Here is a 25,010-nt window from a genome sequence, read left to right on the forward strand (position 1 = left end):
AGTTCATATACTGTGCATGGACTCATTGATCTCATTGTGTAGTGTACATAGTAAACTGTAGCCAAGATTTTAAAAAAAAAATTGCATATACTGTACATCATATTTAATACATTTTTGGAAATGTTATTAACCATTTCCCTGTGAGGGTCTCTCACTTTCATACTGCATACACTATACAGACAGAAGTTTATTGATTATAACTCTACATTAGATTGTGGACCAGGGCAGTGGACCTGTCGGGATGGATCTTGCATACCAGATTCTGGGCGTTGTGATGGTACACCCCAGTGTTTGGATCGCAGTGATGAAGAAAACTGTCCAGGTTTGCTGGTTAACCAGTTGTTGTTTCGGACATTTTGTGGTTTAGTCATCTTAATTAAGTTACCATGATGCATCATCATATCCACTGTATTACTGTGGTTTACTGTGTGGGACCTTTTTGTGTCATTGTTTGTGCTGAGTTAATGTATGGTGTTTTGTGGGATGTTGTCATGTCCATCAAGTTATTGTGGTTTGTCATTTGGAATGTTTTGTGGTCTGTCATTTTTCATGCTTCAGTATTGTGGTTTGTTATATGTGATTTTTTGTGGTTTGTCATCTTCATTAAGTTATTGTGGTTTGTTATATGTGATGTTTTGCGGTTTATCATTATAGACACTAATTTATCGTGGCGTATTACATCAGGTATTTCATGATTTGTCATCACATACACTAAGTTATCATGGTTGGAAAAGATGGAAGATAAAGTAGTAATAGTTGTAGGAGTAGCAGTTATAGTAGTGGTGGTAGTAGGAGTAGTAGTAGTGGTTGTTGTTTTTGTTGTTGTTGTTGTTGCAACATTAGGCTCATCTGAATATGAAGACAGTGGACAGCAGGACAAAGTTGACTTTTTTTTTTTTTTTTTTAAATTCCACCATCCTCCTCTCGGGAATATGGGAGACTGGGGACTGTTTCTGTAACCAGGCAGCTGCACTGCCTGATCATATCAGTGGCTCCATGTGAATGATCCCTCTCCAGATGTCGTATAGTTGCAGCAAGAATTAAATTTTTTTTTTAATGTGAGATCAGATGAAGGAGTAAGTAATTTCCCCACCACCAGCCACTTTTGCTGATATTTAGAGAGATGTCTAGTAGTGAGTGAGATCAAAGGGAAGAATAATTTCCCTGATCACAGCTTGATTTTCCTCAGATTAAGAGAGTAGTTTTGTAGCAAAAAGACTAATGAAGACTATATCTAATCCCCAGTGTGTGGTGCTGATGAATTTAGGTGCGATGATGGGACTTGCCTGCCGAGTGACGCACGATGCAATGGATTAATCGAGTGTCGTGACAGTTCAGATGAAGCAGGATGCCATCCAAGTAAGTCCAAAATTTAATGTTCAGCAGTACCTGAATTACATGTGTAGCTTGATGTAACCCCTTCTGTCCAGGTTATGTATTTTTTTTAACTGTTCACGTTAACTGTAGAGTTTTAGCATTAAATTGGCCAAGATGTTTGCCCTTTTACAGTTTATTTTGCATAACCCAGTAGCAAAAAGAAAAAAGGTAACAATTACATGGGCTCTGCATCCATTACATAGCACTTCTTCATGATTAGCATCATAATCTACCACTGATCTCTTACTACAACTCAGTGTTCAAGATAGAGAGATGGCAGTGTTAGGTGAAATCAGAATAAAAATGATATGGGTGTAAAATTGTCACTTCTTCCTTTTCAGTGCAGAATTAGGACAAGAGATTAACACTGGAAAATGATACTAGTGACAGAAAAGTGCAATGGAAGGGATGCAGAGCTGTAGGATTGTCTTACTTTCCCACTGACTTACATAAAGGGGCCATGGAAGGACAAAATTCTCCACCAAGTTAAAATGAATGAGGTTTAGACAATTTTTTTAAATTTAAGGAAGGCCTCACATTAGGCCATATCTGACCCCTTCAGTTCAAAAGTCAACCTTGAGCTGAATAATTAGAGATGGCAGGAAAAAAATGAATAAGAAATGAGGTAACCACTTCACTCTAATAATGTACAAGGTGGCCTGTAAATAGTGCTATACCAGAGTGTCACTTGGTCTTATGTGTCATGGGGATGGCTCAGTCTCCTGGTGTAGGCATGGGTGTGGCAGTGGGGGTATGAGGTGATGAAATGGTGCAGGATAGCCATTGATAATGCTGACTGAGCTGTCCACATAACACATGAGAAATTGCCCAGCGGAGTGGAAGAGAAGTGTTATGGACGCATCACAGTGTATTTTGTAATTTGTTACTGTTATTACCAGACAGTCATATTCAGCTTTTTGAACTGGGAAGATTCTCATTAATCCCTTGAACATGAAAGATCTTTCCTTAGGTGAGTAGAATCATCAGTAAATATCAAGGTTATGATGCAAGAATACATCACCAGATTGAAGGGGTAAATTGTAGCAACCTAATATTTGTCTTTACTGCTCACTGTTGTTTTAGAGTTTTCAGCTAATATACTAATATATATACTAACATATACTAACTATGTCCCTCTTAGAGACTGCTCCATTTTGATGGCATGCATAGCTTGCCATCAGGTGTTGCAAACAGAATGCCAGTGTATGATAGATAGGGAATCATCCTGATAGAGTACCCTATAAAAAGTGTTAGAGAGCGATGTCTTTATGTGGTAGCACCAAGATAACCAGGCAACTCCAATTCCCAGTTATACATTCATCCCTCTATTCCCTCCTTGACCCCTAAGAGGAGAGACAGCAGGAGCAGGGCGGCTTCAGCCTGTCGCACACCATTTTCATGTCCAGATGGGCCTGAGGTCACAACAAAAACAACAGCAAAACATGTTGATCTTCTTAGGTCTTTGGGTTACTCCTCTGGTAAACTCAGTAATTTTTTCCGGTGATAGGTAAAATGCATTGAGTCTGATTTGGTTTTGAAAGGTGATTAGGACTTTTTTTTTTAATTTGAGACTGAGGGATTATTTAATATTGTTGAAGGAAATAATGTGGTTGTTGTTGTTGTTATGACCCCAGGCTCTTCTATATGTGAACTTGGTGAACTGGAGGCTGAAGTTGTCCTTTTCCTGCCATCCAAAATCCTTGTTTCAAGGGATAGGAAATGGATGTTGAGGGACATGTGTATAATTGGGCAGCAGAACCACTTGCTTATATTGGTCTCACTGTGGGAAAGTGTCCCTCTCCAACACCTAAATCATTTGGTAATACTGTAGTCAATACAGTAACTAAGGGAGAAGGTCAGGATAATTACTGCCCTTGTAGTGAGTCCTATAATTCACTTTTCAGTTACATTGGCATCCTGTAAGTGCCTGCAGTCTTATGTGGATGGAAAATAGGCTTGTAGTGAAAAAAAAAAAAAAAAGTTTGACCTTGTCTGTTTGTGTTCATTCCTGAGGAAACTATGCATGTGATATTTACAAGCAGTACTTTATTACACCTAATGTTAGGATCATGTCTGTTAAGCAGAAGGTTTTGTTATCTGTAGACTGTGGTTCTGGGGAGTGGATGTGTAACGATGGAACTTGTATACCTGAGTATTTTGTCTGTGATACTCGCTATGACTGTCCCGACAATTCAGATGAAGAGAATTGTGGGGTACCTGCAGGTATGTCTTGTAGAAATTAATTCATTTGTATATGAATGTATATAGTATGTATGTGTGTGTGTGTGCATCTTTTTTAAAGAAGAAAGAGTAACTGTGGTGATTAGAGCAAAAAAATAATTGGCCAGTTCATGTATGTTTACAGTACAATTGCAATTGAATGAGTGATTATGCTTAGCACTGCTTCTCTGTACTGTAATGCATTATATGAATATATAGTACTACTGAACAGCATAATGTATACCTATAGCATGGCTTGCTGTTCAACCCTAGCTTAGCACAAATTAATGCTTACAGTTATTAACCCAGGTAAATAATAATATTAATAAAGTCATTGATTTGGGAGATTTTGGAACACCCCTTCCTCATTGATTTATCTTACACATTGCATTACACATTAGTATTCTCTTGTATGAGACTGATATAAGCTATGTCAGCAATTACCTTTAAATAACATACATGAGAATGGTAAGGTGTAAGATGCAGAATAGAACCCAGAGAAAGGGGTGCTACGAAGCCTCTCATGTCACCTAGCATATGATCCACAATACTAACCTTTTGATACTGGGGAAAAGATTGCAAGCCTGGTGAATGGCAGTGTACAGATGGCACTTGTATATCTGCTGATGCTCGCTGCAGTGGCTACCCTGAATGTTATGATGGATCTGATGAAGAGAGTTGTTATGAGGGTGAGTGCTTGAAATACAATATTTTAATTTGAATATTGATTTATCAGTTTAATGATCCTGTGGATGATTTACTGTGGAAGTATGTACTATTGGCAATAAAAGTACAGCTACCTCTCCTTTCTCTCCACTAACTTTGAAAATTAATCTGGTGAATCCAAAATAAACAACACTCATGATAATGCTGGGTGGTTAAGTACAGCCATCAGTACAAGTACAGCCATGAGTATTAGTTGTGAAGTCCTCAGGCTAACTGTCAGAGTCCATAGAGAGAGGAGCAGTAGTGGGGACATGACTTTTGTTACCAACTGTATAATAGTTAAGCATTGCCAACATTAGTCTCAAATTTCAGTGTACAAATTAAAAAGGCTTGGGAACTGACAAGGGGTTAGATGAAGTTTGTAGGGAGGAGCACATAAGGGTTTGGCACCCCCCCCCCCCTTTTTTTTTTTTTTTTTTTTTTTTTTTTTTTTTGTCATCAGATTGACTCCATTTAATTGGCAATATAAAGTCCATATGCATAGATGATTATGCCTGTGAAGTAGAGTCAGGATTCAGGGGTCCTGAATTTTGAATAAATAAGAGTGTGGCCCATTTCATTAGACATGCTGTTGATTAGTTCCACCTGTGTCATGTCTCTCTTTTTCTTGGTTTTACACTCTGCCTCACCCCACTTTTGGGTGGGAGAAAGAAGTAGAATGATGATGATGATGTTAATGATGACATATTGCATGATGCACAAATGTAAAATAGTATACGGATATTAGCATTGACCTTGACAGAGACTGCTTTGCTTTAGACATAGTAGGTACTACTGGGACACAATTGTGTTACAGAAAACCATACCAAAAGAAACCCATTAGCCATCCAAGTAGGAAATAGCCTTACTGGTTGATGTTATATTTCAAATTATTCCTTGTTAAAAACCAGTAACTGCCACTCCCACCTTGACCATTTCAGAGCATAACAGCTGAAGACTAGGTTACCACAGTCCAGAACATTTAAAGGCAGGGGACCAATCAACGTCCCTGGTAGTGTTTTACGTGATAGAGACTCAAACCATAGCACATTAACCACAACCCATTCGACCCAAGATCTCTATGTCCAGACCACCAAAAAATACATTCCCTCATGTCGTGACAATGGTGTCATCCTATGTAGCAATTCATTAACTTCTGTCCAGTGGTGTCAGGGTTAAAACTCGCTGATATTTCATCCCTTCTGCTTTTCACTTTGCCTCTTCTGGCTATACCCCTTTTACTGTAACTTGGCCTAAAATTGAAGTCACTCCCTCTTAAATGCTGACTGGTAACAATAGAGTAACACTTGAACTTAATGCTGGTCATGAAAAGGTGCTTTGGAAAGGATATACTGTAGTGCATGATCTATAAAAGAATGAAAATCTGGGCCAAGTTAGAGTAAAAACACAATAGGATTCTTATGCTGGGAGAGACTTAGTGTTTTTCTCTGCCCATAGATACTTCTCTCTGACATTGTGTGCAAGGAAGGAAAGCATCATACCTGCTTTAAATGTGAAGTAAACAAAATGAGATAGTAGGGAAACTCATGTCCCAGATTTTACCAGTAGCTTTCTAATACTATACCTGTAGACTGAATTTCAAAATTAAAAGATAAGCCAGTTTGGGGGATTATCAAAAACCAGATTTTTTAAAGGAAAAGAATGATTAAAATGCACAGTATATTAGATGATTAATGTGGTAAAGTTGTCAGTAATAAATTTGAACAGTATTTTGTGCTGAACACTTCTGATCTGCAGCAAAGGAGGTATGAAAGAAGATAAATTATATGTACATTACAAGGGAAATAACATTGTCATATTACTAGGAAAGCAATAATGTTTAGTGAAAATCAGATACCAACTTATTTATTTATTTTGCAGTCTTTTTGATCCATTAATCATTATTGCTCATAAATCCAAAGGCTTTCTATATTTTATGCAGAAATTTGGATGAGATTTTAATGTTTGTTCACACATTTAGGTTTTCTTGCTTTCTTGCTTTCTTAGAGTTATCTATGCCAGGTTGCAAATCACTGGTGTTAGATGTAATTACAGTATGCATTGTGGTTGTAAGGTACTAATTGGCTTTGACACATGACTTCATTGTTACCTAGTTTGCGGTTCAGGGGAGTGGACTTGTCGAGACGGGTCATGTATACCTCAACAGAGGGTTTGTGATGGCCAGTACGACTGTCCAGATTACAGTGATGAAGATAATTGTGCTCCTGCAGGTGAGAGAATAAATTACTGCACCGATAAAAACACTTTACAATGATTAGACATTGTACAAAGTTGAAGATACCATTAACCCACTGAGCCTGAGAATATCTTTTAAATGTTTTTCTTGCTCCTCCAGATAGTTTCATTATAGGAGAGGCTTTTCAGACTGAAGGGTTTAGTTATAGCCTTAATAAATCCCTTCCATACAAGAAACCTTTCCAAAGCTGAACAATGTTGTTTGGAACAATGTTGTTTGGAACAATGTTGTTTGGTACCAGCAGGAATAAATTGAAAAGGACATCACCCAGACTCAGGGGGTTAAGGTAATAGATATTGTAATAGGCTACCGTCGACCTGGGAGGTACTGCCATGAGAGTGAAGTGTGGCAACAAGCTTAGTAATTAGTCACACATACATCTCTCTTAGACAGGAAACTCAGCCACAAGTATACAGAGTCAAAGTCCAAGCTGAGACTCTCACATTGTTACAGATCTCATTACTTATCCGTAAATTTTTTCACAACAGTTTTGATCAGGTGTAGGGAAGCTGTCAGCTAGTTTTGCCCCTTGGTTTAGTTTCCAGTTCATAGAAAACATCAGCTGTACCATGACTAACCTTAGTATGGGGATTCGTAAGACGAAGTATGGTGTCATTTGAATTTACTGTATTTAATTATGGATCGGGTGCGAAATGATGAAGTGCGAAGGAGAACTGGAGTTGTTCGGGAGATGGCTGGCAGAGTTGAGCAGAGGGTGTTGCAATGGTTTGGGCATATGGAGAGAATGGATAATGAGCGATTGGTGAAAAAGATAACTAGATCTGATGTGAGAGGTGTAAGGCTGAGAGGAAGACCACGAATAGGATGGATGGACAGTGTGAAGAGAGCGCTGGATGCGAGAGGGATGTCTGTTGAGCAAGGAAGAGTGGCTGTGCGTGACAGAAATAAATGGAGAGAAATTGTGAATGAATAAGTGATGACGCAGCCCTGAGGGGATATTCTCCCGCATTTGGTCTGATCAGCTAGTCAGGTCAGGTGCGGGTAAGGGGATGGGTCTGTTATGATGTGGCAGGGGTAAACCAGTTCTGCTGTCGGGCCCTGCTGCGGATGTCACTGATTGCATTGCCCAGTTGACCCTTGTGCGGTGTGGTGCGGTGAGGATCTGTCCGTTCTCCCCTTTGGGGCTAAGATGCGAATGAATGTGTTTGAATGGATGAGTAAATGGAGAGTGAGTCATCCTGTCTCGGCTACCTCCCTTTCCTTGGGGGAAGCAGCCTAGGTATATAGATAGATAGATAGAATTTCCAGTCAGTGCTGCCAAGTCAAAGATTGACCCACTCCTCCAGGACTGCCATATCTTAGTGGTTGCATCAAATATATCTCAGCTTGTCTTGTAGCAACCTACAATTGTGCTAAAACTCAATTGATAAGTGTTGCAGTAGCATTTCCTTTTTTCTTTTTTTCTTTAAATCAGACAGGGTGGCCATGAAGTTTGGATTTACAGGGAAATCTAGCAAATAGCGTAAATTGACTTAACAGCTGAAACTAATGTAAATTATCCTATTTAAACCTAACCTAGCCTTAAGTTTTGTATTGATGAGTGCATTATTCATGACAGCACTTAGTGAGCACATAGTATATGATAAAAATGTTGATCAAATGTATTTCTTGACTTGCATATGCATCCAGATACCATAATGCAGATAATATCACATAGAGTATACTAATTCAGGTGGTTATCTAGTAATGGATCCTGGTGGAAATATTTGAAGGAAATGATGATTCTTGTTGTAGGTGGTGGTGGTGGTGTTTTTGTTGTGTCTGTTGTTATTGAGACCCCAGACTCATCTGAACATGAACCCAGTTGACTGCAGGCTGAAATTGCCTTTCTCCTGCAGTTCACCATCCTCCTTTTAGGGGATAGAGAAGGAGTTGTTAGACTTTTTTTTTTTTTTTTTATAATAAGGCAGCTTTGCACTACCTGGTTATATTGGTTCCACCATGTGAAGATGTCTCTTTCCAGCACCAGTAGTGACAGCAATGTATAATGACCAGACACAGTAGAGATACAGATGTCATTCATGGGGTTTGGTGTGAAATTATGATGCAGACAGCTGAAAAATGCTGGAGAGGGATGCATTCCTGTGGTCACAGCAATGTACCCAGTTGGAGGACCTGCCCAAATGCACAAACATCCCTCAATTTTTGTCTTCTGAAGACACAGTCCATTTTCCTCTTAGAGCTTCTTCAGTTACTCCAGACTGTCAGACCCTCTTCATATTTGGATACGTCATAGCTTTCATACAGTAAAGTCCTGGGTTATGGCAGAGTTCCATTTCTGAAATGTGACGTAAGTCGATTTTGTATATACTGTAACTTGAGTTTCTAACTGTACATTGTACATTTATACTTTACGTCAACGCATAGGTTACATCATTAGATATGTGGACTTTTCAGCCATACATTGTAAACTATACATATAATGCTCTTCTGATAACAGATATGTATAGAAAGCACAAGCTTTTGAACTTATGATTTTTATTGAATAAAAAATGTGTTGTACTGCAAGATAGTGAGAAAATGACAGAGTATAAGAGCATAGTGGAAGAAAGATTGGGAAGGTATGAGCTAGAGCAGATGGAAGGGGTGGAAGACGTATGTAAGATATTCACGGAAGAGATAGGCGCAGCGTGTGAGGCGGTTTGTGGAGTGAGGAGGAGAAGGGTGTGCAAGGGACAGCATGGTGGAATGATGAGGTGAAACGAGCTGTGGAACAAAAGAAGAAGGCATATGGTGAATGGGTGGCAAGTAGAGGTAGGGGAGAAGATGAGAGAGAGAAGAGAGAGGTATATGTGAGCAGGAGAAGGGAGGTTAAGAGACTGGTGAAGGAGAGTAAGAAGAAAGTGGATGAAGAGTTTGGGAGGAATCTGAGTGTGAAATGGAGGGAGAGTAAGAAATTGTTTTGGAAGGAGGTAAAGAAAGTAAGGCAGTGTGAAAAGGGAAATAGTAGGGGAGTGAAAGATAGGAATAATAGATTGTTGGTGGAGAAGAGAGAGAAATTGAGGAGATGGAAGGAGCACTTTGAGGATTTGTTGAATGTAGAGAGTGAGAGCAGTGTGAGTATAAGTGGTTGGGGAATGGCTGGGAGAAGAAGAGATGAGAGGAGGGAGGAAGAGATCAGTAGGTCGGAAGTAGAGGAAGCGATGAAGAAGATTAAGCTGGGAAAGGCCCCAGGAATTGATGGAGTGTGTGGTGAAATGCTTAGGTATGGGGGTGAGATTGTTGTGGAGTGGATATGGAAGTTGTGTAGATTGGCTTGGGAAGAGGGAAGGGTTCCAGAGGACTGGAAATCAGGTATAATTGTTCCTCTGTACAAAGGAAAAGAGGAGAAAGAAGTATGTGGTAACCATAGGGGTATTTGCCTTCTTAGTGTGACTGGTAAAATAAATGGTAGAATACTCTTTGATAGGGTTAGGCATATGACAGAGGAGCTAGTTGGAGAAGAACAAGGGGGATTTAGGAAGGGAAAAGGGTGTGTAGATCAGATATTTGTTCTAAGATGTTTAGTGGAGAAGTATCTAGAGAAGGGAAGGAAAGTGTATGCTGCCTTCATGGACTTGGAGAAAGCTTATGACAGAATAGATAGGCAAGGTATGTGGAAGGTATTAAGAATATATGGAGTGGAGGGGAATTTGTTCAGTGCTGTGAAGAGTATGTACGAAGGAGCTAGGGCTACGGTGCGAGTGGATGGTGAGCTGAGTGAGTTCTTTGATCTCAATGTGGGACTGAAACAGGGGTGTGTGATGTCTCCATGGCTTTTTAATATATATATGGATGGGGTTGTAAAGGAGATGCAAGGTAGGGCAGTGGATGTGGGGCTGGCCCTAATGAATGAGGGTGAGATTCGGAAGCTTCCGGTGTTGCTGTTTGCTGATGATACAGTATTGTTGAGTGAAGATGAATGGGAGTTGCAAGGTTTGGTGAATGAATTTGGGACAGTGTGTAGGAGGAGGAAGCTGAAAGTTAATGTAAACAAAAGTAAAGTTATGGTGTTTGAGAGGAATGAAGTCACAGAGTGTGCAGTGAGGTTGGATGGTGAGGATATGGAGAATGTGAGTGCATTCAAGTACTTGGGTAGTGTGATGAGTAAGGATGGAACTTTGGGGGATGAAGTACGTGAAAGGGTACAGCAGGGAAGAAAAGTTGTTGGTACACTGAAAGCCGTGATGAGAAATAGGGAGGTGAGTATGGAAGTTAAGAAGTCACTGCATGATGGTATTGTGATCCCTATCCTGACGTATGGAAGCGAGGCATGGACCTTGCAAGAGGGGAACAAGTCAAGAGTGAGAGCTGTGGAAATGAGTTACTTGAGAGGAGCATGTGGAGTGACGTGGAGGGACAGGTTGACGAATGAAGAAGTGAAGGAACGTTGTGGGGTGGATGTGGATGTGGTTGAAAATATTAGGAGAAATACACTGAGGTGGTTTGGACATGTGGAGAGAATGGAGAATGAAAGACTGACTAAGAGGGTGTATGTAGGTGAGGTGGAGGGAGGGAGAGGGAGGGGTAGACCGAGGATGAGGTGGAGGGATGGAGTTGAGAGGGATATGAGGGAGGGGGGGGTAGTTGGGGGGAGGGTAGTCAATTGGTGGGTGACAGAGTGACTTGGAGGCGTTTTGTCTGCGGCCACCCTTTGCGGGATTAGGGGGTCGGGCTATAGATAGATAGAGAATAGACTTCTGCTCCGCCTTACCACCCCTCAAGAGCTTCTCATGTGTCACAATCGAGGTGGTACTGGCATGTGTTGTTGTTGTCATGGCAGTGGTGGTGGTGGCAGCTGAGTTAGGCCTCTGCTTCCTGGCTTTTCCATTGTCTTCACGCCCATGCACACTGCCAACACACATTTTTTTCCTTAACACTAATGTAGCCAAGCAATTTTGTTACTCTATCATACTATAAACTTTACTGTAGATTATTGCCCTAACTCACACCCGATCGCTGATGCCTTTTCTCCCTTCTCATTACACTTATTAATGTCCATTTTTTCATGTAACATGGTCTTGTTTCTTGGAATTATTATTCTCATTAGGAAGCTTACTCCTCAGGCATCATTGGATCGAGATTGCGAAAAACAAACACAACAATCACAGTAACAGCGTACTAGATGGTAGTAGCGGTGGCAGCCAAGCTTGAGGCAGGGAAACACCAACACCAGAGACATCTCACAACAGCACTTTAAAACCTGCACTTGACATTTGTTTCTTCATTTTGTTATTAAAATTTCCTCATAGCGAACTGTTGTAATCTCAAGATTGACGTAAGTTGAGAGTTATGTAACTCAGGACCGTACTGCACAGGATTATATGAATATTATAATTAGCCATGTTTGGTATTTAGTCATTGATGCTAAATGTTATGTTGCTTTCTATCTGATAAGTACCAATTGGCTTTCAACACATGTACATCACTGTCATTTAGGGTGTGGCTCAGAGGAATGGACTTGCCGAGATGGCTCATGTATACCTCAGCAACGGGTTTGTGATGGCCAGTATGACTGTCCAGATTACAGTGATGAAGACAATTGTATTCCTGCAGGTGAGGGAGTAAATGACTGCACTGATAAGACATTGTGCAGTCTTCATCTGTTTATATTGCTTCCGTCCTCCTCAAAAAAAAAAAAAAAAAAAAAAAAAAAAAAAAAATACAAAAAAGAATGTTCTTTCAAGCTGTTAAGCTTGGGGGAGAGTGGCCATGTGCGATTTACCACGAGGGCATGGGAAGTAATTCCATCTAATGCAGTGTTTGTGATAAGTAGGTGCGTAAGAGATGTAGTGGTAATAGAAGTAGACTATGAGATAATGCTGATTTTGTGTGTGTGGTGTGTCGGGGAGAGCATGCAGAGATTACCAGGCCTGAAAGGACTGAACATGTTGGTGAATCTCTTGAGTTAGTGGAAGAGTTTTGTTATATGAGAGGCATGTTATGTGCTGGAGGTGGGGCTGGAGCTAGCTCTGTGGCTAGGGTGAGGAGTGGTTGGAAGAAGTTCAGGGAGCTGTTGCCTCTTCTGACATTGAGAGGGCTCTCCCTCCATGCTAAGGGATTTTTGCATGCAGCATGTGTTAGGAGTGTAATGCTGTTTGGTAGTGAGACCTGTGCAGTAAATGAAGAGGATATTCAAATGGCTCAGACTTACAGAAATGGCAGTGATTGGGTGGATGTGCAGTGCGTCCCTGCGTGCGAGGCCTGGGGGGGACTAGGTTTACAATGGAAGAGTTGAGAGGTAAGATGGGACTGGAGTGTATTGGTGTTGTGATGAGTAGAGGTAGATTGAGATGTTTTGGGCATGTGGAGAGGATGGGGGATGATAATTGGGGGTAGAAAGTGAGAAGTGTTAATGTTTGGGATAGAGTAGCGAGAGGTAGACCGAAAAAGGCCTGAGATGGGATCATAGAGTGTGACCTCAGGGATATGGGACTAAATAGGGAAGCAGCCAGATTTCAAGCAGCATGGAGAGCCGCCATTAGGTGACCAAGGCAGATGCATGCAAGCATGTTGGAGCCTTCAAAAATGAAACTTCCAGATAACTGTAAATGCTGGCACAAGAGGTGCTAGTGTATCCTCATCGGTTTAGGAAGCTTCCTAATACCTGTTCCTTAGTGATTTATTTTTGGCCATGGCTAGTTAATATCCTTTTGTACATTACTAATACTGTGTAAAATGTGGCAAATTTGGAAGGGTTTATGTACCACAGAATAGGACAGTAAAGTATAATAGACAAAATAAATCACGTAGGAAAAGGTGTTAGGGACCTTCCTCAGCCAGTGAGAATATGACCCTAGGTGGATAAACTTTGACATCAAGAGGCATTATTATGTTACTGAACTGATCCATGTTCATTCACCTTGGCTTTCCAACTGTGTGTTTGGTTTCCATTTTGCCAGGGATGTGGAGAAACTATTACTTTTGACAGTACATTAAAGTGATGAAGCCATTTCCAGATAATTCCTAATAAGTCAAATATTAGCTCACTCCTAATAGAAAATCCTTTGACTGCCTTGAAATAAAGTGTAAAATTAATTCAGATAAATAGTGGCTTACGAGCCATAACATGACTCAGACATCTTCATTTGTGGAGATGCAGTTTATGAGGGGATGGCGGTGGTGGTTCCCAGTTGCATGCTACCATTAACTTTTAGCAGACCAGCTGAGTGGTTGAGTCACTTTTCTTGAAAATGATAAAGTACCGTGGTAAATAATTAAGGTATCAGCAGTTTGTGATACTAATTAATCAGAATGGTGATGAAGTCTGGAATTATTGGGAAGTCTAACCTAAACTAATCTAAACTAACCTAACCCAACCCTGTGTAGTACATATGCTGGTGCACTGATCTTAAAGGAGTATATTTTGAACATTTATTGCAACAAAAATATTTAGCAGTTTTTTATTTTGCTTTCTTATTGACATGCTTATATTCCAGACTTTCTGAAGTTAAGTACAGTGTTAACATATATAATGGTGCAGGTGTGTGTGTGTGATAATGGTAACTGAAGGTCATATCACTGACTGTAATGACACTGACAATGCACAATGACAAAAGGCAGGAAGTTGTAGCTGAGGTAGAGATGCCATTCATAGGATTGGTTGTGAAGTTTTGATGGAGTAAAACTGCAATCCTACCATATTGATATGCTGTACAGATTTGATGCTAGTCACAAGGAGGTGCTATGGAAAATATATAGAGCTACAGTATTGCCTATTTCCTCCACTGATGTATGTGAAATAAGTTACAGAAAGATGAAAATCTGGGCCAGGTTAAGGTAAAAAGGGTGGAGAGGAGTGTATGAGTGAGATGGTAAGAGAAGGGCTTTCTGGGCCCTTTTTGGACTCAGACCCTGGTGTTTTAGTACCATCAACACCCCTTTTGTCTTGAATTCTCTTCTAACACATGCACATCACTGTCACTTAGGGTGTAGCTCAGGGGAGTGGACGTGTCGAGATGGTTCCTGTATACCTCAGCAGCGGGTTTGTGATGGCCAGTATGACTGTCCAGATTACAGTGATGAAGATAACTGTCCTACAGGTGAGAGAGTAAAGAAATGACTGCACTGAGAAGACACTGTACACTTAATTGAAGAAGTCATTTCCAGTTAATCCCTGATAAGTGAACAGTTACCTTACCCTTCAGGAAAAGTTGTTTACCTACCCATTGATAGTGTAGGTGAGTCTTTATATTAACTGCCTAATGATACTGATGATGGGACTTAATATTAACCACCTAATGATACTGTAGATGGGTCTTATATATTAACTACCTAATGATACTGCAAATGGGTTTTAATATGTTATATATATTGGATGTACTTAGGAGATGGTAGTCTGTTGCTTCCTATATCTAGAATAATTAAGCACATGAACCAAGCTTAGAAATGTAGTTTGAAATAATGACTGGATCTGTTGGCCTTTGACTCAACTAATTTTTCATTGCATTGTCATGAAATTATAGTGAGGTGTATCAGTGATGATTCAAAAACCCTCCAGATTTGCAGCTTCTTTCTGACTAACCAAGTGGCTCTGCTGAAACAAATTTCTCACTCACAGTGATCTTGGGTATATTGGAAATCTCCATGCCATTGTAAAATTAACTCTTTGGCTATAAATTACCTGCATTACCTTTTAGTTGTGCTATCATTAGACATTTATTGGTCTAATTAGAAACCTAGAGCACCAAAAATATTACAGCCTTCACAATCACCATTGTGGCCAGGAATGATAAACTTTGAATGTTATTCCAGCATATGACATGCATTCTTTCAGCCCAGGGATGCTAACTGGAGCCAAAGAGTTAAGTACAGACACACACAAGTGTCTTCCCAGTGTTCAATGAATACATAGAAGAAAAATTTGACCTTCTGAAACACATACTAGTAGAGGTAGGGTTTTCATTGTTCTTTGCCAGTTGTAAATTTTCTTTAGATGAACTGGGAAGATAGTTGTTACTTTGCCTGTACATCTGATATTTAATCACTAATACTGTGTGTTATTTTGTGCTGTGGATTATGTAGACTAATTGCTTTTCGGCTCAGGGTGTGGTACTGGGGAGTGGACTTGTCAGGATGGATCATGTATACCTCTGGATCGATATTGTGATGGCCAGTATGATTGTCGAGATTATAGTGATGAAACTCAGTGTCCTCCTGCAGGTGAGAAAATTCAGCAGCGTATTATTGAGATGTCATAATATTCAACCTCTTCCATCCAACAGTGCATCCTTTATTTTATCTTTGCTGCCACCAGATTACCAGTATTGTATCCAGCTTTAGAGAGGCCTTTTGAACTGGAGGAGTTAGATATAGCCTTCATTCCTCAAACCACTTTTGTGCTTTGGAGAGATATTTTGAACGAGTGGAGTCTTTGGAGTGATATTTTGAATTGGAGGAGTAAGATACAGCTTTCATTAATCCCTACACTGCAATGCTTTGGAGAGACTTTTTGGACTGGAGGAGGTAGATACAGCCTTCATTAATCCCCAACTTCCATGCTGTGGAGAGACTTTTTCTAACTGGAGGATTTAGATACTGCTTTTGTTAATCCCGTCACTGCCAAGCCCAGCCCTAAGTTAAATAGAATTGCCTGGTGGTACTAAGGATGAGGTAAAACTGAATACATTACTGGATTTGAATAAGATGAAAAAAGATGCATTACCAGATTGAAAGATTTAATAAGACACTTTTTTTTTTATATAGTACCATCCACTCACTCAATGTAATGCTGCTGTTGGGTGTGTGCCCTTTCCTCTCCTCCATCTTTCTTTCCTTCCATCCTCTTCTGTCTTTCTTTCCTTCATTCTTTCCTTGTCTTTCTGCTTACGGGTAACTTTACACTCCCTCTTCTGTCTTTGTTTCCTTCATTCTTTCCTCTTCCTTCTTCCTGTGAGTGACTCTACACTGAGTGACAAGCTAAATGGTTTCCTGTACACCAGGAAACCATTTACTATGCTGGGTGGTAACCATATAATCAAATTTTGGTGCCTGGTGGTTTAGTGGGTAATTATTGTGCTCCAATTGGATTGAGCCCCTGAAGGTTTATATCCAAGGGGTAGTTGGGGTTGATTGCTCATGTAATGCCTCTCAGGGATGAGTGAGGCTGGTCACTCTCATCTTAAATGTCGGGACCAGCTGCCTAGCCCAGGGCTCCTACGCTCCTCATGGGGCAATGTAGGATTGGATGATGGATGGTTGGATGAAAACAAATAGCAAATGTATTGAGCTTCACAGTACAGTACATGAGAAATACTGCTGTTAATGAATTATGTAATGCCATCAAGGGAAGTAGGCTGGTCATCTACCCTGAAATGTACTGGGTTTGGCTGTTACAATTTTTTATGCTGACAGGAAACTAATATGCATGATATTTTGGATAATTAAAGCACCATATAAAGATAAGTGTCATTATTTTCTTAGTGGAAATGTTTCACACTTTAATTCTTTTACCTTAACTTGGCCAAGATTTTCATTCACTTGTAGCCTAGTACATATAGCCCACTGGCAGAAAAAGACAGTGCAGTGGTTCTACATCCTTTCCATAGCACATCATTTTGGTTAAGATCATATTCTAGTGTTTATCTCTTGTTAAAAATTAGGACTGATGATGGAGAGATTTCAGTTTTAGGCCAAGTTAAGGTGAAAAGAGTATAGTGTGTTAAGATGCTGTGAAGTGGGTAAAACATTACCTGTAAGAATATAAAGGCCGTTACCTCTAAATGGTGCTTCACATAACTGACAGCAAACTAACTTCATATCTGCTTGTTTTGCTTATTGGTTGGGTATGACGTAGCATGTAGACCTAGTGATTGGGTCTGCGGAGATGGTACTTGCCTGCCTGGGTCGTATCGTTGTGATGGCCTGGTTCAGTGTCGGGACCAGTCCGATGAAAGTGGATGTATGCCAGGTGAGTCGGTGTGTTAATTATCTCATACTGTGGTGGATCTAGAGGTGTTGCCTGTGCTACCAAGACAACACTCTTTTATCACACTGAGACAGTACTCCTTTCACACTGACTTGGACTAAAATTGCCATCTCTCCTTCTTGAATGCTGAGTCCTGACAACAGGTGAACATTAGAATATGATGCTAGTCACAAAGAAGTGCTGTTGAAAGGATGTGGAGTTTTGGTGTTATCTTTTTCTGTCACTGATCTCCTTCTCATTTTAGTTTGGCCTAAAATTGCCATCTCTCCATCATGGATGTTAATTTTAACAACAGATTAACACAGTGTGATGCTAGTCTCAAAGAAGTGCTCTGGAAATGATGAAGAGCCCCAGCAATGTCACTGAACCATGTGAAAAAGACTGCAAAAGGAAAAAAATGTGGGCCAAGTTATGGTGAAAAACTATAGTGTACAGTGCTTTACATATACAGTACTGTATAAACTCCCTGTTTTACTAGATTTTGTGTTTGTTTTTCCCCATATCATTATGGTTCACACCATCTTTGGTTGACAAATGTTACTTAGTTGGCTAAGTGAAAGGTGCCCAGCCCTCATTACAGTACTTTGAAAACTGCTATAGGTAACACCTTAAAAATATTCATGCTTCTGCCACCGACATGCCATCTTTGTGTACTTTGCGTACCGTTTATTTACTTCATTTATATGTTCTCGAGCCTCATAGACTGGTTGATGGCAGTGACCATCATCCACTTAGGTGATGTATTGCTGCCTGCTTCTTCCTTAGGTGACTCTACACTTAGTGGCAAGCCTAATGGTTTCCTGTAACCCAGGAAGCCATTTACAGTGCTAGGTGGTAACCAGACAGCCGGATAATGGGGTAATGCAGAGTGTACGATAGTCCCCCTGTTAACTGGGTGGAGAGATGCAAATGCAGTGTCTATCTAAGAACCTAATTGCTACACACCTCCCCATGCCTCACCACAGCAAGACACTGTCAACTGCAAGGGATTATTGGCTCACTTCATGGGATGTCCCTGAAGGGGCAGTTGTTTGCCTGCAGTTGATGGATCTGCCTGGCCTGACAGACGGGGGTTACTCTGCTACTACTACAATGTTCTCGTGCCTTACAGTGTTCTCTTGTTTTGCATGTTTGTGCCAGGTTAGCTTAGCTATAACCTTGTCACTCCAAGAGTGTATTTTTTTCATTTTGTTCTTTGCTACATTTAGACAGTTATTATTCAGATTAGAAGTTTTATGAATTTGGAGTATTAGATATATCCTTCATTTACCTTTTTCTTGATTGAGATCTTTTCAGGTATAACCTTCATTTACCCCTTCGCTAATAGAGATCTTTCCTGATATAACCTTTATTTGCCTTTTACTTAACAGAACCTCTTTCGTAATAGAACTCTTTCATGATATATCCTTCATTTACCCCTTCCATGACTAAGATGTTTCCTAGTTGAATAAATGCACATGGAGATGGTGTTATGTCATTATGTGTCTTTACCTAGACTGTGGCCAGTATGAGTGGAGGTGCACAGATGGGACATGCATACCGGAATCAGGGCGATGTGATGGACGCTATGACTGTCCCGACTACTCAGATGAAGCTGGATGCCCTACAGGTAAGGTTTTTGTGTGAGTGACCTACCCAGATTTTCCATTATTTAATAAATTGTTAGTGAAGTCCATATATTAACATCAGCCAAGGCTGTGATGCCAAGGTTCCTTTACAGTATTTAGATTAGCCATGGTACAGCTGATATTTTCTGTTGTCTGGAAACCAGTTTCAATGGGGATGGTTTTTGCTGGCGGATACACTTATTACAGTCCATATGTTGTCTTGTTAGTTTTAGTCTCCCTGCGAACTTAACCAATTTGCTAACCTCCTGTATCTTTTCAAGGGTGTAGGCCAGATGAGTGGCAGTGTCGGGAGGGACGGTGCATTCCAGCAAGTATGCGTTGTGACAGAATCCCACAGTGTTTTGACCGATCTGATGAAGAAAACTGCCCAGGTTAGTTTTGGTTTTGATAGGTGTATTACTATCTATCTCTATCTATCTATTGCCAGACGCCTCAATCCCGTTTGGGGTGGCCACAAACAAATCGCCTCCAAGTCGCCCTGTCCCCAGCCATCACTCCCCTGCTCCCAACTCACACCCCCCTCTCTCATATACCTCTCCACCCCATCTCTCCATCTCATCCTCGGCCTCCCCCTCCCTCTTTCCCCCTCTACCTCACTCACATACACTCTCTTCGTCAGTCTTTCACCCTCCATCCTCTCCACATGGCCAAACCACCTCAGTGTGTTCCTCATAACGCTTCCTATCACATCCACATCAACACCACAACGCTCCTTTATATCCTCATTCGTCAGCCTGTCTCTCCATGTGACTCCACAGGCTCCTCTTAAATAACTCATTTCTACGGCTCTCACTCTTGACTTGTGTCCTTCCAACAACGTCCAAGCTTCACTTCCGTACGTTAGAGTTGGTATCACAATACTGTCATGTAGTAACTTTTTCACTTCCATGCTCACTTCCCTGTTTCTTATCACTGCTTTCAAAGAACCAGCAACCTTTCTTCCCTGCTGTACCCTTTCAAGCACTTCACCCTCCAAACCTCCATCCTTACTCATCATACTACCCAAGTACTTAAACGTACTTACATTTTCCAATTCCTCACCATCCAGCCTCGCTGCACATTCACTGACATCACCTCTCTCAAAGACCATCACTTTACTCTTCCCTACATTCACCTTTAGATTCCGTTTCTTACACACTCTCTCAAACTCATCCACCAAGCCTTGCAGCTCCCCTTCGTCTTCACTCAACAACACAGTATCATCTGCAAACAACAATACAGGGAGTTTCCAAACACTATCCTCTCTCACCAGGGTCACTCCAACATCCACTACCCTACCTTGTACCTCTTTTATTACCCCATCCATGTACAGATTGAACAACCATGGAGACATGACACATCCCTGTTTCAACCCAACTTTCAAAGAGAAAAATTCACTTAGTTCACCATCCACACGCAGTGCAGCCTTCGCACCATCGTACATACTCTTCACAGCATTCAACAACTTCCCATCTACTCCATATATGTTTAACACTTTCCACAATCCTAGTCTATCCACCCTGTCATATGCTGATTGGCATTTATATTGATTGGTGTTCTTGTTGATGGGCATTTTATTAAGCATATTATTGACATGCATTTAACTGATGGTCATTTTGTTGATAGACAGTTAATTGATGGGTATTTATATTGATACATGTTTATTTATAAGTATTGGATTGATGGGCATGTTGTTGATAGACGTAAACCATTTATTTATGGAGTTCAGTATGTAGTTACTCTTCCTTTCTCAAGATGATTTAGTTAAGTTTTAGGGACCATTTGTAGTGATTTGTAGTGACAGAAATAATATCATTAAACCCTTTCTCAGCTTATGTCTCCCAGAGCTGAACAAAATCTTCTGAAAGTAGCAAGAATAAGATATTTGTCATTAGAGTGAAGGGGTCAGAAGTACAGTACTAGCTGTACATATTAATATTACATTATTTAACATTAGGTGATTTTCATTCACAAGTAACCATGAACATTGTCATAACAGGGTTTTTATCTGCCTGAAGTCAAGGGATCATATTCTGGTAGTTAGAATGACCCAGTCAGCAAGACATCCTTTCTTAGGGTCAGTTTCCAAGAGATGACTGAAGGCTTTTCAGTTATTTAATACCACCAAAGGTTGTAAGTTGATCATCTGCCCTGTAATATCCTGAATTACAGTAGCCTAGCCTTGGGCCTTCCTCCAAAGGGATAAAAGGGGATTGACATTGTTAACACCCAATGATAGCATTTGGCCTAAGGAAACCCATTGAGAGTGAGGCTTATTTCACTGGGCATGGTGCTGATGGTTCTTCCTCTCTCATGCTTTCTGCTTCTATGGTTTCTGTAACATACCCCATCATTAGGTGAGAAAAAAAAAGGTGACAATGATGATGATGGTGGTGGTGGTGGTGGTGCAGTGACTAAGAGAAGGATGGTGATGATGATGATGATGATGGTGATGGTTTTATTTTTATCAGCAGGGTGTCGTCCAGATGAGATAACTTGTGGAGACCAGTCGTGTGTCCCTGCAAGTGCAAAATGTGATGGTAGACTTGATTGTGCTGATGGTACTGACGAGAGAGGATGTCCTGGCGGTAAGTGAGATGTAATTGTGCAGACTGTATAAGTAGATTGTGATTCTGCTGATGGTGCAGATGAGAAAGGATGTCTGGTAGGTAAGTGAGATGTCATTGTTGTGTTGTGATTGTTTAACTGGTACTGTATTGTTGAAAGAGAGAATCTGGCAGGTAAGTAAGACATGATTGCGAAGATGGTTGGTATGGAAAACATGAAGGTAGACATGACTGAGCTGATGGTACTGATGAAGGACATTGCTTATAAGTACCAGATACAGTGGTAGGTGTAACGGAGTGAGATCATCTTCAAAGACCAGAATAATCTGAGTCAAACACAGCAGGACTTAAACCCACATCATGGCCTTTTATCGGAGTGACGAGCTCAGCCATTATGTCACGGCAGCATCCACATCTCGTGTCCTACCATTCAGATGGGCTACAATCCTTGAACATCATTACCTAGGGTTACCAGATCAGTTTGACAGAGGTTGCGACACTTGGAATCAGAAAGTCTTGGAAAATCATGAAGCACAAAAATCTCTGGAAACTTGATTCATAAGAGGTGACAAAAAGTTAATTTTTCATCAAGGGAAGTAACTTGGTCAAGAGGAGTAGACCAGTCTTCTACTTCTGAATGTACTGAACTATAGAAATCTTTCCTTGAGCCACAACACTTCAAAGAGGGTAATGTGGAATTGACAGTGCTTCTTCTCTTTTGACATCTTAATTCACGCCATTCACGCCTATATCATTCACATAGCCCATTCACGGTTGGCAGTCAGCACTGTCTTTCATTCACTATTCTTTACCATGTTGTTTTCAGTTACCACACTCTTTGATTTTGCTGCTTTTATAGCCTTATCTCTGTTTGTACTGAAGTCTGTTGCATTTTATTTTATTTTTTCATAATCTGTATATACTGATCAATCTAATATGTTTACTGTACAGTACTGTACTTCCTTTGGAACAGTAGCTGTTCCCTTATTATTATTTTTATTATTATTATTATTATTACTGTACTTTGCATGACTTCCCCACTGTATGTGCTTATTTGTACGATGATGGTAGTGTATGAATGAAAATTCTTGCATTTTGCAGCATGCATATTATTATTTACACAACCATCAATTATCACTTAAGGTCTAGGGATATGTGAGGCAAAATGCAGCTTCACTTGAAACAATTAAATGAGACATGCTCCTTGCATTGAGGAGTTTAAAGCACTTCCATTTCTGACTTTCTTCAGAGCTACTTTATAATGAGGGGCAAGCACATATAAGTGAAGAAGAGGTGTTCATTAATCAGCAACTTAATAATAAAACAACATTAAGTGAAACAACTTTAACTGGGGACTGATTGTGTTTGATGGTAATGCATGGAAGGTAATAACATATGGACATTATGGTCATGCATTGTAACAGCAGCAAAAGCAGCAGCAGCAGTAGTAGTAGTAGAGCTAAGAGTAGCAACAGCAGCAGCACTAGTAGTAGTAGCAGCAATAATAGTCATAGCCCCACATTTATCTGAATATGAACTCTGATGGATTGTAAGCTGAAGTTGCCCTTCTCCAGCAGTCCACCATTCCTCTGTTGAGGAATAGGGAGGGAATTGAGGGATGTTTGTATAGCTGGTCAGCAGAGCCGGCAAGCTATATTGGATCCACCACATGAAAGTATTGTATCCCTCTCAAGGTAGTGCATGAAATAAATAAACATTGTACAGTATTTGGTGGTAGTGCATGAAAAAACTAATATCTGTACAGCAATACCTCCAGGAACTAATTACACCAGTGTGTTAATGGAGACTGTGATGTACACTGTACTTGGTATAGTGCATGAACTAATATCTGTACTTAATAGTAGTGCTTTAACATAAATGCTTTGCTTGGTGGTAGTGCATGAACAGAACTAATCCGTAGTGGTGGCCCCTATAGCATGTGAATTATGGGAGTGGCGGTGCAGTGATGGCAGCTGTATTGACATCCGGCAGCGCTGTGATGGCAGACCAAATTGCCGGGACTATTCTGATGAACGTAACTGCCCAAGCCCAGGTGATGCTTATTTTCATTTTCTCTTGTGCATTCTGTTGTTTTGCTTGTGTGCTCATTTAATTTTTGTCTTGGAGCTCTATGCTTATAATGAATTTTTTTCCAGATCTTGATAAAGATTCCAAACCTTGTCCAGCTTAGTGGATGACAAAGGGTAATCAGGTTGGAGGGTTGATTTGGCTGGTAACCAAAGAAATTTACACCTACATTATAATTAATGCTCATTGAATCCCATATAACCATGATATAGTATTCAAGTTGTGGCAGTGCCCAGCTCCATCAGGTGAAAAAGCTGACTATTAGTCCAGAATGAGTGGGAATCGTAAAATTGAACAACATTATTGAAATGAACTCGTGCAGTGTCAAAGCAGAGTGAATTTGTGGGATTTGTGAAAATATTCTTCATCCCAAAGGAGTAGCCACATGCAGAATGCCTCCATGTTACCCTGTCCTTTGTAGTCTGGCCGCACCCCTTCCATTTCACATCACTATCATTCACATGTCCTCAACTCCAGTCATTGCTCCACCTCATCCTTGGGGCTTGTAAAAGCCCTGTGGTAAATTATGCATTTGCTGTTGATTATTATACAGGGAAGTGGTTGATACAGAGAACTAATTATTAATTCTGAGTTATACAGAAGTTTCACAAAATGAAAATGTAGGTACAACAACTCTACACGCACACTCTGAGTTTAATAATCAATGAGAGACTCTCTGGTTGTTGAAAATAAGTGCTTGTGCCTGTCTGTTTGTCTGCAAATTACAGGTACAATATTAGAATTTAACATGATTCTTCCCATCATCATTCAAAATGTCTGGGTGATGATGTAAATGGACTGAAGAGTTTCAGGGTTTGCCTCAGAGCCTCTTAAAAAGTAGCATCAGGTGAAAAATTAGATATTTGCATAGGCAAAAACCGATTATCCTCTATAGAAGGTTTTGGAACTGCCTTGCCAAGTGTTCCACCTTAATAGCCATGGCCCATCTTTCTTCATTATTCTCTCCCCTGTGAGACAATACACAAACACCAAAAGTTCCCAAATGGGGAGGCTTATGAGTGAAGCTGAAAAATGATGTAAGTGAGATGAAAAAATCCAATTTTTAGTCGGTTTCTTATTACTTTATGTTGTTATAAAGTTTTATGGTTAGTATCAGGAAAATTTACAAGCACAGTTCATTTAGAGCACCTCTCATATCTAGGAGAATCATCACGATATTGGAGCAGTAATTTGCCATGTGAAAGTGTGTGACACCTACTCCCCCTAGAGTTGGGCAAACAGGATACCATACTAAAGAGAGG

At 40.3% G+C, this 25,010-nt stretch overlaps 1 protein-coding gene across 1 annotated transcript in view; it reads left to right on the forward strand.

The window, feature by feature from the left end:
• Positions 1-25,010, forward strand: part of trol (terribly reduced optic lobes) — a 466,521-nt gene that overhangs the window by 201,380 nt on the left and 240,131 nt on the right. The window contains exons 17-29 of the mRNA XM_080271051.1: positions 212-322; positions 1,246-1,359; positions 3,481-3,600; positions 4,173-4,286; positions 6,417-6,533; positions 11,999-12,115; positions 14,488-14,601; positions 15,605-15,721; positions 17,355-17,468; positions 18,982-19,095; positions 19,375-19,485; positions 21,565-21,681; positions 23,597-23,713. Of these exons, the coding sequence (XP_080127177.1) occupies positions 212-322; positions 1,246-1,359; positions 3,481-3,600; positions 4,173-4,286; positions 6,417-6,533; positions 11,999-12,115; positions 14,488-14,601; positions 15,605-15,721; positions 17,355-17,468; positions 18,982-19,095; positions 19,375-19,485; positions 21,565-21,681; positions 23,597-23,713 (1,497 nt within the window). The remainder of the gene's footprint in view (positions 1-211; positions 323-1,245; positions 1,360-3,480; positions 3,601-4,172; positions 4,287-6,416; positions 6,534-11,998; positions 12,116-14,487; positions 14,602-15,604; positions 15,722-17,354; positions 17,469-18,981; positions 19,096-19,374; positions 19,486-21,564; positions 21,682-23,596; positions 23,714-25,010) is intronic.

The sequence above is a fragment of the Coenobita brevimanus genome, chromosome 44 (assembly GCF_032717465.1).
Source record: "Coenobita brevimanus isolate Jiangsu-jjx chromosome 44, ASM3271746v2, whole genome shotgun sequence".
NCBI classification, from domain to species: domain Eukaryota; kingdom Metazoa; phylum Arthropoda; class Malacostraca; order Decapoda; family Coenobitidae; genus Coenobita; species Coenobita brevimanus.